The sequence below is a fragment of the Seriola lalandi genome, unplaced genomic scaffold (assembly GCF_002814215.2).
Source record: "Seriola lalandi dorsalis isolate HSWRI2012SDOR001 ecotype SW California unplaced genomic scaffold, Sedor1 jcf7180002054553, whole genome shotgun sequence".
Lineage (NCBI taxonomy): Eukaryota > Metazoa > Chordata > Actinopteri > Carangiformes > Carangidae > Seriola > Seriola lalandi.
Window position 1 is genome coordinate 1,521,727 of NW_019525106.1, and position 16,113 is coordinate 1,537,839.

Below are 16,113 nucleotides of genomic sequence, written 5' to 3' on the forward strand. Positions count from 1 at the left end.
CCCACAAAGATGATGCAAATATGGTGTCAGATATTTATTGCACACCCACAAAATCATGTAGTTTTACTGTACCTGTACATATCTTAGGTTCTAGTAGTGCAATGTCTTTAAACAAAGTAAACAAAAGTAAGAGGAAAGGCTGTTTAAATATTAAGGCATTTTAAAAGCTTTGTCATTAAATATGGAAACAGCACTAAGGCTGAAAATAAGGCTATGAAAATATACAAGCTGTACTTCATCAGTGACATAATCTATTGTTTCACTCCCAGCACCATGTTCTGCATAAAATAGACATGCTTCATACTTTATCCACCTACACCCTGATTTTCTCCAAAGGCATTAGTAACCACTTAGTAGAAAAAAATAACGATAGTTACATTATCACGTACAACTTGAGCTGTTATTGACAAAAATATGGTTGTTGAAAACTACAGGCATTGTTATTCTTAAAATGCTTTGCATAGAATTTTATGGCTTTTAAAAAACTGTAACCGGACATTCATGCAACATGTTCTAAAGTGCAAATTTTGTATGGGACAAAATGAGTAACTTCTCATTGTCGTGATGAATTTAAATACAAAAAATGCAATTTGTACATTCATATTTCAGATTTTTTTCACCCACATTTAATACACAGGACCATGGAGGAACAAATGTTATGATTAAATTGCACATATTTAAGGCAGAAATCCTGTCCATAACTTCAAAATCCCAGTGAAAAAGCATTCAACTTCATTGTAGGCACTGTCCGTGTGCTGAGGGTGTGCTGAGCAGAGACCTGACCTGTCAGGCGGCCGCAGCTACTCCCCGACCGAGCAGTAAAGCCACATGGTGCAATCGTATCCTTTTATACCCTGAGTTGACTGATGAGGTTGGAAAGCGTCGTGACGCTGTCCCTCAGTTTGGAGTCTTCTTCCTGTGCCAATGACACTCCGGCCAGGCGTGTGGAACCGTTCGATCCCAGAATGCACGGCAGGCTGAGGAACACCTCTGCACCTATACCACCCCAGCCCTTAAGCAAACAGAGAACACAGATGAACCTGTGACATCTTGTATAATTAAATATCTATGAAAATACATAGTATAATGAAAATAATTACACTTGGTTATGATACCTGAGCCAATGTAGAGACAGAGTGGGTCTTCATTTTATTTGTCAGGATACTGTTTGTGATGTCAGCAATGGACAGACCCACAGACCACGACCGCTGGCCTCGATTCTTCATAATCTCAAACGCTCTACAAATACAGAGTGTGCGTCAGAAAAAAAAAATTACTTTTAAACTTTAAATTTGAATGCAAAAGCCATCCTAAACTAAGCATCATCATGAAGAGGTACATCTTTTGATACATTTTCAAATCCCATCTAATTCACTAAACTCCTAAAGCCTCCTTCAGCAGCACCTGGGTCTGCAGATTCACATCCAGTTGATTTAGCCACAATGTCTTAAATATATCAAATTACATCATCTAAATCCTTCACTCAAGGTTAAACTCATTCATACCAGTACCTGTCTAACAATGGTTTAGCGCTGCTGGATCCTGGGGTGATATCTGGCTGCACATCGGAGCTCAGCCCGGTGTTACTCATCACGGGAACTGCAAGACAAAAACAACGATGAGCTCATTCATGTGCGTCATTTACACGTCGCCTTTACAAGTCAGACGGAAGGAAAGAACATACACGCTGAACTGGTAGTGCAGCATTACTGGTTAGGCAAATACAATTCAACATTCAACATTGGTCTAGTGAATGTAAATATAAAGTTGGGTATTCACCATGACAATTGGCGCAACGATTGTCATGTAAATATCTAATTGATCCTTTGTGGCTCACCTTTGTTGTCTGAAAGTTCTCCTATGACCCAGGCTAGTTTGTGGGTGTTCAGGTTTATATCCAGAACGCGACTGAGTCGCTCTGAGTCCAGGTTACAACCGGCTCCAATCACCCGTGTTGGAGGTAAACAACTCTGCCTCCAAGCGACATGGGTCATGATGTCAACTGTAATTGGTGCAAAGAGGGAAATGAGTTGACGGTATAAAAGGTTAACAGAGTGGTCTGCTCTTCAATGGGAGGGTCTTTGGTGTTGTTACCGACCTGGTTGTGAGGCGATGAGCATCACAGCGTTAGGGCTGAGTCGTGCCAGATTTGGGATGATTCCCCTGTACAAGTCCACGTTAGTCTGAACCACACTGACATACGATTGTTCACTGCTCCATGCATTTGCAGTCACCACAACAACTCTGGAGCCTGCAGAGGCTGACAAATCTAACAGAGAAGAGTCATCAGTAATTAACTCCCCCACACTTGCAAGAGCAAATTACATTGATCGATTGTTTTTTCTTCTCACTCTGAAAGGTCAAAGTTCAGAGTCAGCTACAGAAGAGCAGCTGTGTGGGACTCAGTTAAAGCTTGCTGTCACTGAGGTGATTCATCAAAGGTCTTCCTGAGCACGGTGCCATTCGGCTACCAGTGTCTGACATCTGACATCAGTGATGACTCAGCCAACAGGCACCTGTGGATGACTGTGTGACAGTGCAGAGAGTGACGTACCTCTGGACACCTCAACCTTCGGCAGACTGAAAATCTCCAGATCAGTACTGCCACCTTTGGTGGAACTCTCGGCAACATCAATGAAAACCAGTTTATCCACTTGACACTATATGAAAGATAGGAAAATGAACTGTCAGCGAGAGAATGCAAGAGTTTGAAGTTTTAATTCAAGCGGGAAAATGGATAATATCAGTTCAAATACCTGAAAGATTATCTAAAAAGGTGTTTACCTTAGCCAAAATGCTCATCACAGAAGCCATTCCTAAATCCCCTCCCCCAATAACTGAGACTTTGTTGATAGTTTGATCATGGTGTCTGACTCCACCTGAAATAGACATGAGTTAAGCTAACAATAGCAAGAATTTATCTGATTATTGATCATCAAATACAACGCTGCATATCAAGTGAAGCACCATCATTGATCTGGAGATTAGAGACAAATGCCAGAAGCGAGTGGGGATCTTTGTTTTCTCCTGTGGTCTTTGAGGACAGAGGGGGATCCTCCTCAAACTTGGCAATCATCTCAGTCAGAAGAACCACCACGGACGACTTGGGCTGTTACAGAGCAAAAGAAGCAGCACCAAAAACTGATGAGAACAACACACAACCATATGTGCACACAATTTAAAAATTCATCCAGAGGGTGTAAAACCTTACATAATCCCAGTTGTGTAGACCTGGCAGATAGATCCGCCCCCTGGGGTCAACATGCTTGCCCTCTCTGATGACCATGTTAGGGGTCGGCCTCAAGAGGCATATGGGGGGAGTGAAGGGGAATGAGTCCATCAGCCACAGCTGAATGGGGAAGTTGTAGGAGCGGCCTAAGGGATAAAGAAGCACCATCAGTCCATATTGTTGACCTAACAGTGGCATATTCACAGTTTGATTTCTCTCAGACTCAGTCTCTACATTCAGATGTTCTTACCTTCATACTGGACAGGGATGTTGCCAACTAATTTCAGGAGATCTTTCTGTGTGCTGTCACTGAATGCTGAAAGTTACATGAGTAGTAAACCCAAATATTAATGTGATGTACTATATACGAGACACGTGTTGAGGCCTGCAAAAGATGAAGTGTGTTTTCAAAGAGAAACTCACTGTATGTGCCTGTGGAAGGTTTCATCCCAGGGTAGATTCTGTGGATTTTCTGCAACTCCTCAACAGCAACATCATGGAATTTGTACTAATATCACGGACAGGAAAGACAAACATCTGTAGCTGCCATATGTAAGCTGCTATTTTCTGGTTTTATTTTGCACCAAAATCAAGATCCATCAGTCAATAAAGCCTCAGTAATATTACACAGGCATTTTCTTGAAGGTTTCATCAGATCATTCAGGATTTTATAGATCATACATAAAAAAGGTTGTGTGGACCCAACAGCTGCAATGGTAATACATGGTTTTTGAGCACAGCAGTAACTGAAGGATAAGACGACAGAGAGGCTATAAATAAGCTCGCAGTGAATACCTTGTAAATTGCTTTGGCGGCAGAGGTGGAAAACAGCTCAATGCAGTGATTTAGTTCTATCACTTCATTAAGTTTAAACGAATTTGTTTTGACTGAGAATCTGAAAACCGACTACTTATCACTTCGTTTTCATCTAGTGTCGATATATTTCCGAATGATCCACATTTATCTGGGACAGTGTAGTGACAGAGCTGGTTCAGCCACTTAAGAGAAGTTAGCTAACAGGCTGCTGTGCTGAAACCTTAACAGTTTTCATTTCAAACAGACTTGACATCTGATACATGACTAACCTTGGAGAGGATCCGCTGTACTTTCTCTGAACTGAGGTCCATCTATTTAAGTAAAGCGAAAAAACCACGGTTCTTTCAGGGTTTCTCCTTCTGATAGTTGGCTTCAACATCAGCTGTAAAAACTTCCGCAAACTTTCAGTGTAGTCATGAGCGAAGCGGCAGAGCCCTCCCACTTGGTACGTCACGTACGGCAGGCCGAGAGGGACAAAAATGCAAGCAAATACAAGATACTTGATGCTAACGTTACTGCTGTTACATGGCGACGCAGTCTGCGTTGGCAACAAATATCACCAGTCATCAAGCTTCTTCCAATAAAATGAATAACTATAAAACAAACAAAAAACTGAACAATAATACACACAATTTATGGCAAGAAAATATTTCATTGCTTTCACTGAGAACTAAAAAAAACTAAAAACAATTTTCTAGTGACATTTGTTGTAGAATCCAACATCTTTATATATTACTAAGATTGTCATTTTCTGAGAAAACATTGACATAAAATGATGATATGATTAAATAAAACCCTTTATGCAACCATCTCTGTCAGATCCCTTTAAAGAGAAACACACAACACATCAAGTGGCAATGTTTTCTGCATATTCAGCTGACTTTATAATCAAAGTTTGTTTGGAAAAATATGCAACATCTTCTGCTCAAAAATAGCAAGTTATCAGCACATTGTACGTCTTTGTTAGTCTTAAAAAAAAAAAAAAAAAGAAAATCACACTTCGAGATTTATATTTTGTTTTGCAGGTCAGTTCCTGTTCGAACTTAAGACTGCTGTCAGTGTAAACCCTGCACTCAGTGGGGGAAATAAATAACAGGGAAATGTAAGAACTTTTCATGACATTGTATCGTCCTAATGCCTGAATGATTTGTGCATATTTTATGTTTGACCTTGTCTCTGACTACAATTCTTCCTCCCTTTCCCTCGAGTCAATGTCACGTGTCAATCCACTCAGTTTTTTTTCTGAACAGCGAGAAAATTGGAAAAAAAGCAACCATGCCAGGGTGTACAGTCACTGGGCTTTGTGTGTTGAAATGGCAGAACTATTGCTCCATATTTCTGGAGACACGGAGGGAGGGCTGTTCTTTCATTTATTCATTCATTCATTAATACATTCATTCAGGGGTTTCAGTTATTTTTTCTCCTCTTGCAATTCTTTTTCACCTCCTCTTCCTCTCTTCTCTCCTCCTCCAGGTCTTCTTGTACAGCCATTCTCAAGCTAAAGTAACAGAGCACAAGAAGACAGTGAAAATAACATTATATAAAATGACCTAAATAGTGCAGCCTTCAGGACAAAAAGTACATGTGTAGAGTTAAAGACTGGGAGGTTTAAATCTTACCTCCTGGCCTCTTCTTTCTGCATATCTCTCCAGCTGCTCTCCATGAATTTAAGTGCATAGTCACTCTCATCCCTGTATCTGAGGAAGTTAAAAGCAAATACAGTTTTTTGATGTAGGATTTTTTTACTTTAATTAGGCCAAAACTGGGTTATATATAATAAATTAGAATATGTCAGGACAACACTTACCTGTTTCGATCATAGCCAAAGATTTCCTTAATGTGCCTGGAAATTTCCTCTGGCTCATCACCTTCGTCATCAATAAAATCGTCCATTTCCGAGTCATAGTCATCTTCCTCATCTTCATATTTCCTCTTGTAGGCAGAAGTGATTGGGGGTAACATTGTACCTGGATAATAAATAGAGGTATTCACTTTTAATATGCAGGATACTGGCTTTTGCTAGACATGAATATAAACATACTGTATGGTCTTGCTTGGGGAGTTAAGGAATGTCAAAACTACCAAGATAGTGATCCTTTGAGAATGACTGAGTTTACAAGAGTCGATTTCTTGCTAGAATAGTGACATTGAAATTATGTTTTGTTTATCTGTGCTAGAAAGGTTGCTGCTCTGTGACCCAGGAGTAATGGCAGAGGCTGCTGACACGCTTCATTCAGTTTGACAAACAAACTCTTTGCCCTGTAGTACTGACTTTTGTTTCAGACTGTTTGCAAAATGTCAGCAGCTGTTTGTTATATTATATTATTATCCAAATAATATCACCATAATAATTTTTTTTTTTTTTTTTTTTTAAAACATGCATTGCATGTTTTATGATGTTCTTTGTATTGTGTTGGGTTATGGGCTATGTGTGTTAAGATCCAGAATTAAGTGCCTAATGTCCTCTTTGTGGTTTGTAGAATGCTATACTATGAAGTAATATGTTTGGTACATTGTACTATTTATGAGTTATGATAACATATGGAAATACTTCATACTGAAATTCTACTGAATTTCTACATCTTCAATACCTTGCCCTTGTTTTGTTTGTGTAAACATTCATTAATTGCATCAATATGACACAATATTAATGCAGTCATAGAGTTCAAATTATTTTATTTCACATTAATACGAAGTGAACTTGGTAATGCTGTGTTGGAAAGTGCTGTAGAACTAAAGGTTACTACTCACGCAAGGTCCACAGTTGTCAAATCTTTTTGTCTCTGGTTCTTACCTGGTGGTCTGTTCATCAGAGGTCTGGGTGGCATTCCCGGTCTGGGTGGCATTCCCGGTCTCTGCGGCATTCCCGGTCTGGGTGGCATTCCCGGTCTCTGCGGCATGCCCGGTCTGGGTGGCATGCCCGGTCTCTGCGGCATGCCCGGTCTGGGTGGCATGCCCGGTCTCTGCGGCATGCCTGGACGAGGAGGGACTCCAGGTCTGGGTCCACCAACATTCTTGGATGAGATAGTTTCTGACACCACAGTGCATTTGGGTCTTCCAGGTCCTGATCCAATGCCGCCAGTCGATCGTCCAGGTACTGGTCCCCCACTACCAGGCCGACCAGGTCCCATCCCCGGAGGTCGGGATGCACTACTTCCAGGATGACCCTGTAGACCACTCCCACCAGGCCTGGCCTGTGCGACACCAGCAGCTTTTCCCTGGAGTGTGCTTCCCGGCCTTTGCAGAGGTTGGCTCCCTGCCTTAGGAGGGCCGCCTAATGAATTTCTCATCATTGAATTACCACTTGACTTTACTGCAGAGTTACTTCCAGGCCTTAGTGGTTCTCCTTTTCCAGACTTGTGACCTCCAACTGTAGGGCCCTGTTTCAAAGAGGTACCCTGACTGGGCTTGGTCTGTTGGGAGTTCCCATGTTGAGATTTTTGGCCTGTTACAGCTGTACTAGGAGGCCTGGTCCCAGGAATACCTGAAGCTCTTCCTTGAAGTGATGACGAGCTTTCTTTTTTGTAACTAAGGTCACTTGAGGTGCTGGATTTGTGGCTAGATGAGGGCTTGGCCCCCTGTTTGGCTGAAACCTGAGATGTGGCTTTCGAAGGAACTTTACTGCTTATGGCACCAGATGAAGTAGACAAACCACTTTTGGATCTGTCTCTATCACTTTGAGACATCTTGGGTCTCTCTCTTTCTCTGTCACTAACAGAGGGCTTGGAAGAAAGGTGGCCTCTATCGCTATGCGACTTCTTCCCTGACCCACTAGCCAGACTTTGTTTTTCTGAGGAGTTCTTTTGTGGCTTGCAGTTTTTCTGCTCCTTCTCTAAAGTGCTTTTTCTTATCGAACTAGTGTTAGATTGAGACTTGCCTTCTTTTTCTCTCTCTGCCTTTGAGTCTCTGTTTTTGTCCTGTCTCTTAACCTTGCGCTCCATCTCTAGTTCTTTTATCTCGTCAGCTGTGCGGAGCCTTTCTTCCTTTCTTACTTGCTTGGGTTTTAGATCAACTGGCTCAAACTGCTTCTTCTCTGCCAATTTAAGTAAATCTGCAAAGTTCATGGGAGGTGGGGCAGGCTTGGGTGGCCCACTGGATTTTTTAGAGGAGGACTTGCTGCTGCTACTACTACTACTTCCACTCACACCTGAGGTTTTCACTGGTCTCAGCGGCTCTGGCTCCTGCTCTGTCTCTGAATCAGTCTGTTCATACTCATAGTTATCTTCATCATCCTCTGGGTCATTTGAGTTATTACTAAATCCTTGTATATCATCCTGATCTTGAGTTGATCTCCTCTTCTTAGGAGCCTCTACCAGTGGGACGCCATTGTAACCTTTGAAATTGTCCTTAGTCCTGGAAGCCATGGCTCGTGCTTTACGGTCAGACTTCAACTCAACCCTCTTGGCGTTAAGTTCCTCCTTCTTTTTTTTCATTTGCATCTCTGAAAAAAGTAAATGCATATCAAACAATCAATTAAGAATGATTTCTGCATAGTATGTACACGACTATCAAATTCCAATTATTTACATTAACTTAATTTTATGGTTACCTTTCTTTTTGGTCTCACAGTGTTGCTTCTTCAGAAGCGCCTGCACAGCAGCAGGATTTACGCCTTTCGACCTGGGGTCCTTTTTGGGTGGTCCAGCTTGTAAACTGTATCTTTTCTGCTCAAAAGGGGACAGATATGGTTTACTGAACATGAAGCAAGGAGACACATTTCTCTTTGCTATTCACAGTTGTCAATGCCTTAATTATAGAGGGATAAAACATTATTTATCAGGTATATTGATGTAAGGAACACCCCAAACATGGGTAAACTAAACGAGAAAGGTATACATTATAAACCAATTCATAGCCTAGCATGCAGGGTCAGGAGCGTGGAAGTTAGCAGCTAGCCACATTATCAGATCCTCACTGACAGATGAGCTGGCATTTGTGCTAACAAGGCTGTCCACAAATCTCCATTTTATTGTTTGGCCTGATTAACTTCTGTGCGAGATTTAGTCTCCAACATACCTGTACATTGCTGAGGCCCTGGTTTTGCGAGGCGATGTCCAATATGTTATCGAAGTCCATCATTTTGTCAGAAGATGATGATTGCTAGCTGTCTGAAGCAAATCAAGCGAAACTCAACCAGAAGTAGCAGGGCTTACAGTTAGCGTTTAGCCGACAAACTAGATAGGTTAGCGCACGGTTTAGCTTTATCGAACAGCACTTAGACTACTATAACAAAGCCACTTTATCAAACACAGCCCATGGAAAGATAAACTGCATACGGAACAGTTCACGCTACTTTACTTGACCAGCTTATGTTAGCACATGCTAGCGAAGTTAGCTAGCCTTACGTTTAGTAACGTTAGCCAACCAAGAAACCTTGCCCTTTGTACTGACACAACACACCGTACTAAGGCCAGGTCCATCAGAATAGCTGTATGATTAAAGCCTACTGAAAGAAAAATACTACAAACTCAGCCATAACAAGTGCCGGGTGTTGGTAGAGACTAACGGCAAGAAAGACCGAAAAATTAAAGGGTTCAGAGAGTACTGTAAGGAAGTGAGAAGACTCCCAGTCGCGAACTTCCGTCTTTGTGAGAGCTCAAACAGTCAGCAAATACAATTTTATTATTCTATAAGTAATAAACCACGTTATTAGAAATTTAATCAGGGGGAATATATTTTGTTTTAAAATTCTACTCGTTTAATGTCTGATAATTGAGGGGATGATGAGGTCAACGTTGAAACGAGGATTTTGGCATAAACGATACGATACTTAACCGGCTACAGTTTTTAAATGCTTTTAAAAGTTTACATATTTCTGTACATGTGCAAAATAACGACGGATTCACATAGCTGTGCTGTTATTATACTACAATGATGACACCTTTTATCCCATGTCAATTCATGCCTAGAGGCGGGTGGGGGGTGGTCTATCTTGATAGATAAATAAAGAATGAAGGGGTTGGAACGGTTCAACGAAATGGAATTTGACTGTAAAATTAATTTGATCTGCTTCGATATAAATGTTTAGCATGTGAAATATGACGTTGCATGTAACACGGCAAAAAAAAAACAAAAGGGGCAATATTTAGAAAATTCAGATAAATATTTAACAATAGGTTGAAAATAATAAACCAGATTAGTGTTCGTCAGTGAATGTACATGTATGACACAGACGAGGACTAAAGCTAAGGTCTTTTTGTGACTTCATAATTATTCAGAGTCTAGTTTCACGTGAAACTATTCCGTTACTCGTAATGTATTCCAGGTTATATGGGTGACTAGAACTTCCGCTTTTCGCCCCATGGTTTCCTTACGCAATATCCGTCCAAAATAATTCTGACATTTGTAGTCCACATGATGTCGCTGTCATTGTGGATATTGCATGTTGCACTTGTCTAGAATACTCTAGAAATGCGATGTATGGTGTCACCAAAGCTTTTTACTAGTGTAACTCTCGTCACGCCTTCCTCATTAAATCAATGTCTTTAAATGTTATTTCTTTTTGATAACACTGTATTTGAAACATTTCAACAGGTTATTGGTTGAGATTCAATAATTCAACTGTTTCTTGGTCATTAAATAGTTTATTAATTCTTGGCTAAGTATATATACAATGTTTAACATTAATTGAACATTAGAATGTTCAACAAAGATTTGTGAAATGTTACACATACTCTATAAACTCTCTGTAGACTACCCAAATAAAGTGTAAACTTTTTTCTTTATTTTTATTTTTATTTTTATATTTATTTCACTGAATATCTAAATTATAAGTCTGAATCAACTAACAACAGAGCTATACCAGAATTGTTATTGTATGGCAGTATTTACTGAACTTTTAACAGAAATAAAACTAGCTATACCATAAACAGTACTCCATTACAAGTAAAGATCCAGCATGGAAATTTTCACTTGAGTAACAGTTAAGAAGTATTATCAGCAAAATGAAGGCCTGCTTGTGCTCATTGTGCAGTATGTTCCTTTCATTGTCTATTATTATATGCATTACTATAGCACCCGTGCAATACAGCATTTTAATGCTGTTTGTTGAGGTGATACTAATTTTAAATACTCTATGTCTTGTTTCAGTACAACTGTTGTATCAAGACAATAAAATACATTTTGATAATTTTCTCTTTATAAATTCCTATTTAAAGTTACATCTGTGGTTTTATGGGTCAAATTTGACCCGATGGTAATTATGGGTTATTTTTGCAGATAAATACATATTTAATGTTGCCAAACCATCATGGAAGCAGGGAGAGAGGAGACGGGTAGAGAGAGAAGAGATGGGTAGAGAGAACAGAAAGGGGGGAGAGAGAAGACGGGTAGAAAGAAGAGAAAGGGGTAATAGAAGAGACGGTTAGAGAGGAGAGAAAGAGGGGAGAGAGGAGACGGGTAGAGAGAAGAGAAAGAGGGAGAGAGGAGACGGGTAGAGAGGAGAGAAAGGGGGAGAGAGGAGACGGGTAGAGAGGAGAGAAAGAGGGGAGAGAGGAGACGGCTAGAGAGAAGAGAAAGAGGGAGCGAGGAGACGGGTGGAGAGAAGAGAAAGGGGGAAAGAGGAGATGGTAAAGAGAAGAGAAAGGGGGGAGAGAGGAGACTGGTAGAGAGAAGAAAAAGAGGGGAGAGAGGAGACTGGTAGAGAGAGAAGACACAAGTAGAGAGAAGAGAAAAGGGGGAGGTACAAGACGAGTAGAAAGAAGAAAAAGGGGGAGAGGCGAGACAGGTAGACGGGTAGAGGGGAGAGAAAGAGGGGAGAGATGAGACATGAGAGAGAAGAGAATGGGGGGAGAGAGGAGATGGTTTCAGTGGGAGATGTATATATATGATGCCATGATTGTTTATAATTTTAATTTTTGCTTGCCAAGCTGTGAATACTTCTTTTTCCATTTGGGTGCCCATCTTCCTTGACCGGTTGGGTTGAGAGAGGAGAGCTATTTTACTTCTCCTGGGACTGAGGTAGTAAAGGTGTCTGATCTGGCATACCCCGTGTGCGCCAATGTGTCCTTCTTCTTAACTTGAAGTGTCTCTTCCACCATGGCTTTCGTTTCTTCTTTTTACCTGTAAGCCCCTGAAAACACAAAAAGATATATAGGCTATTGGTTTTCTTCTCTTCTTCTTTAAAGATGAGACTGTTGTCCCCAGAAAAACAACAGAATTGGTCATTTGTTCAAATGCCTAAAACAACCTGTACTTACACCTGACAGGGACCTCTAGCAGTTGTGTAAATAATGGCTGTTGTCTGTCAGGGGCAAAGACAGATGTGACACTGTTGTGCCAGACTTATGGACGAAGTTGGGGTGGATGTTTTGGTCAACAAAGAATGTGAGTTTGACATTAGTGTGTACTCTTTGTATCGTCTTGCCTGCTAAAGGTTTACCTAACTTTCTTTGAACCATGACTACACTTGTTCCTTAACCTTGACCAAGTAAACCTATCCAACCCTTAATCCATAGAAGTCATCAGAACAGTCATTTTCATGGAAAATACTGAAAATGTCCTCCTGCTGAGAGGCGCTTCATGTACGAAAAATGTTCATATGACTGGTGCATTCAGTCCAAAGATTGGTCAAAAAAGATGTGAAGTCTTGGTTGGTACAGATAGTGAAAGCAGGGTGAAACTGTTATCTATGTCAAAAGAAAAGGAATCTTATTCACGACAGTGACAGCCAAGGCGGTAGGCATTGTTTTTGGGTTGTCCATTCATCCCATTCTTGTGAACAGGACGTCTGAGTAAGGCCTGCAGGGATTTTATTCAAGTTTGGCACAAACATTCACTCAGACTCAAGGAAGTGATTAGAGTTTGGTGGTGAAAGGTCAAGGGTCAAGGTCACAGAGACCTCACATTCTTGTGAATATGATATATCAGGAATACACAGAGGGAATTTCATTACATCTGGCATAAACATTCCACTTGGACTCAATGATGAACTGATTAAAAGTTGGTGGTCAAAGGTCAAGATCACTGTGATTTCAAAATGTTCTGCAAAAACATGTATTATTATCCAATGCTGTAATAACAGGAGGGGGAAACTGTGACCATATTTCCTGAAACGTGAATCAAATGAAGAAACAGAATTGTGGGATAACATACTTTTTTTAAAGGAATAGTTTCACATTTTTGGAAGTACACTTTCTTTTTTGCAAAGAGTTAGATGAGAAAATTGATACCAATCTCGTGTCTGTACATCAACTACAGAGCTAGTTACAACTTTAGAGGTGTTTGTAGTTGTATTTTTGAAGAGAGCCAAGCTAGTTGTTTTCCTTGTTTCTAGTTTTTGTGCTAAACTAGGCTAATCACCTCATGGCTCTATGTAGGTGAAAATGAAAATGAATAAACATATTTCCCAAAATGTTCAAAATGTTAGTAAGTAATAAGTTAGTCAAAGGCTACATAGCCTACTGTTTCCCCCGTATTCATTTTTTTGGGGGGCTTAGCTAGTTGTAGCGGTACAGAGATACATATCTGCACCTAATACAAAGATTTAAACAAAATCAATCCTCCTAGTTGAGACGGCAATCAAATATTATATATAACATAATGTTTCACTGTTAATCTCATCCAAAGCGAAATAGTCAGTAGAGACAGTTTACCTGAAGTTGGGTGTTCTCTTTAATCAGCCGTTTGATCTCTTCCTCCAGGGCGCTGGTCTTCTGCCTCCACTCTTCTTCTTTTTGGAGCCACATCTTCTCCAGCTTGTTCTTTCTCTCCATCTCTTGCATTCTTGTCTGCCAGCTCTCTTCCTTTTCAGCCAGCACCTTCCTGTAACTCTCCTCCAAAGCGTTAGATCTTCTTTCCCATTTCCTCTCGCTCTGGCAAAGCTCTGACTGTTTCTTGTTCAACATGGTCAATGTGTTTTGCTGCTCCCCAATGAGACCAATCACTTTGTCGATTGAACTGGAGACAAAGTTGTTATGCTGTATCCCGTCTACCAGCTGGCTCACTCTCCTCTGCCACTTTTCCTCTGATTCTTTCAGTTTGGTGGCAGAATCCTCCTTTTCCCTGATTACCTCTCTCCAGTGATCTTTAATCGCAGCGTTCTCCTCTCTCTGGATGAACAGACTTTCTCTAAGATAGGCGAGTTCTCTCTCTGCTTGCATCTTTCCTTCCTGGATTTCTCTCTTGGATTCTCTCACCTCTTCTTCCATCTGGTGATTGTGTGACTGAGCCACCAATAGCTTCATCCTAAAACTTTTCATCTCTTCCAGCTGTTTTCTTCTCTCCTCTTGCCAGGCTTTTTTCTCATCTCGGAAGGCCTCCTCCATTGTATTTCTCCAAGCCTCCATTTCTTCCTTGTCTGTCTTGACCTGGGTGTAAAGGCTAGTCAACTTTTCCAGAGCTTCATGAGTGCCCAGCTCCTTCTCTGTCAGCCTGGCATTCTCCCTCCTCAGGGAGTCATCCTCATAGGTCAGCTTCTTGATCTTCTCCTGAGCTGATAGAAGAGCTTTATGAAGAGGGTGCACAAGTGATTTGGGAGCCTTTGTAAAGTGTTCTTCCTCGTCATGACCCTGCGACACTTCAGAGCCACCTTGGCTGGCTGCAGCTGGAAATACTGGCGCACGCCACAAACCAAAAACTGGTCCAGCACAGTGGGTCTGGAAAGGCTGCAGATTGGCAGGATAAAAAATTATGAGTATGATCTGCTACTGTAAAAGAAATTATATTATCAGATAACTCACCAAATGAATCAGTAAATTAATGATTATACATGTAGTATTTAGCTAAAACATGGACCCAACAATGTAATACATGTTTGAAAGTGCAGTGTGATGCAGAACCTCAGTACCTCTGCATTTGAGGTTTTCATTGTACAGTGGACGTCTAAAACAGTGGCTCCAAAAGTGGGTGCCATGAGAATGGGTAAAGGGTACTGCAAATATATCTGGTCACTGTACTTAGTTATAAAAGGTTTTTATTTATAATAAAATAGTTTCATCACAGAAAAATTAGGTGCCATTACATTAACTATGATTTCACATTTATCAATAGAAAGGAATAAACACCTGAATCACAGTTTTAAATATGCACAGGTATGCAAAGCATTAAAAAAAAAAAAAAAAAAGGTTTCTTCTGTTCAAATTCAAAACCCTTACCTCTTGTTCTCTACTGTTACTTGTTTCCATGTCTGAACAAAAATACTGGTGGTCAGATATGTTAAGTGTTTACATCTCAGATTTTGTCTCTGAACTAGAGGCTATGTTTGACACTGTGGTAGACTTGGTGAAATTCTGCTTTATGATGAAACATTGTCTTCTAGAATCCTGGGCCCGGAATTATGCAAATGAGGGAACCTGTGCGTTCCACAATACAACTGACTGTGATCAGCACAAACACATCAATGACTGTTATCTCTCAAAATGTTACAGCCAGCATCACATTTGTTCATTCATAGCAGTCTCCTTTGAAAACGCAACTGCACCCAAAAAAAAGACTACATGTAATTGGCAACAAAGACATACAGCTACAACTACAATTAGGACCCTTCACAAAATTGTGTCGATGCAATCTCAAACCTCTGATTCAAAGCATTTCCCAGGCAATAAACATGATTTAAAAGTTAACAGATTTTTACAGAAATTGGAGGGCTTTGTTAAGGCACTGCACCCTACTCCTTTTCAGAAAAACGTTGTACTTTTTTTTCACTGTATTATTTGTAAGCTTTTAGTTACTTGTTTTTCAAAGATTAAGATTATTCATAAGAAACATCATAGCTCAAACCAAGAGCATATAAAACAGAACATTAACATTAGATTTAACTTTAAATCCACCTCAACTACAGTAGCCAGCTGAAAAAATATATTTGTTATTGGTCAATGTGTATGTCTGTTTCAGTCATCCAGTGACTAGTAAAGTATTGGCCTAGTGTAGACAACATTTTTACATAGCAACTTAAAAGCCCAGGAAAATCCTGTTTTTGTCGATGCCTACCATTTAATTTTTTTGCTGCAGTGATGCAGCTATGTATTCAAGGGTGTGTCAGTACACTGGACATCACTTTTGGATGTGGTTGTAGATACAACAACAGGTGACCACAAAATATTTAAAGCTTTCAACCAAAGAGGGCAGTG

At 40.4% G+C, this 16,113-nt stretch overlaps 3 protein-coding genes across 3 annotated transcripts; all 3 read right to left on the minus strand.

The window, feature by feature from the left end:
* Positions 1 to 21: 21 nt before the first annotated feature.
* Positions 22 to 4,505, minus strand: uevld (UEV and lactate/malate dehyrogenase domains). Its single transcript, XM_023415441.2, has 12 exons — positions 4,315 to 4,505; positions 3,653 to 3,737; positions 3,480 to 3,545; positions 3,212 to 3,375; positions 2,968 to 3,109; positions 2,785 to 2,879; positions 2,555 to 2,660; positions 2,099 to 2,269; positions 1,838 to 2,002; positions 1,512 to 1,599; positions 1,116 to 1,239; positions 22 to 1,012 (listed from the first exon to the last, which is right to left on the minus strand). Exons 1-12 carry the CDS (start codon positions 4,354 to 4,356, stop codon positions 848 to 850), a joined length of 1,413 nt encoding a protein of 470 aa, XP_023271209.1. The 5' UTR covers positions 4,357 to 4,505; the 3' UTR covers positions 22 to 847.
* A 398-nt stretch (positions 4,506 to 4,903) lies between these two features.
* On the minus strand, positions 4,904 to 9,601 carry spty2d1 (SPT2 chromatin protein domain containing 1). The gene is made up of 6 exons (XM_023415440.2): positions 9,062 to 9,601; positions 8,595 to 8,709; positions 6,840 to 8,486; positions 5,853 to 6,012; positions 5,665 to 5,742; positions 4,904 to 5,543 (listed from the first exon to the last, which is right to left on the minus strand). The coding sequence occupies exons 1-6, from the start codon at positions 9,122 to 9,124 to the stop codon at positions 5,453 to 5,455; spliced, it is 2,154 nt and encodes a 717-aa protein (XP_023271208.1). The 5' UTR covers positions 9,125 to 9,601; the 3' UTR covers positions 4,904 to 5,452.
* Positions 9,602 to 11,672: 2,071 nt separating this feature from the next.
* Positions 11,673 to 14,337, minus strand: LOC147818611 (uncharacterized). The gene is made up of 2 exons (XM_087176392.1): positions 13,639 to 14,337; positions 11,673 to 12,116 (listed from the first exon to the last, which is right to left on the minus strand). The coding sequence occupies exons 1-2, from the start codon at positions 14,329 to 14,331 to the stop codon at positions 11,985 to 11,987; spliced, it is 825 nt and encodes a 274-aa protein (XP_087032518.1). The 5' UTR covers positions 14,332 to 14,337; the 3' UTR covers positions 11,673 to 11,984.
* Positions 14,338 to 16,113: the final 1,776 nt, after the last annotated feature.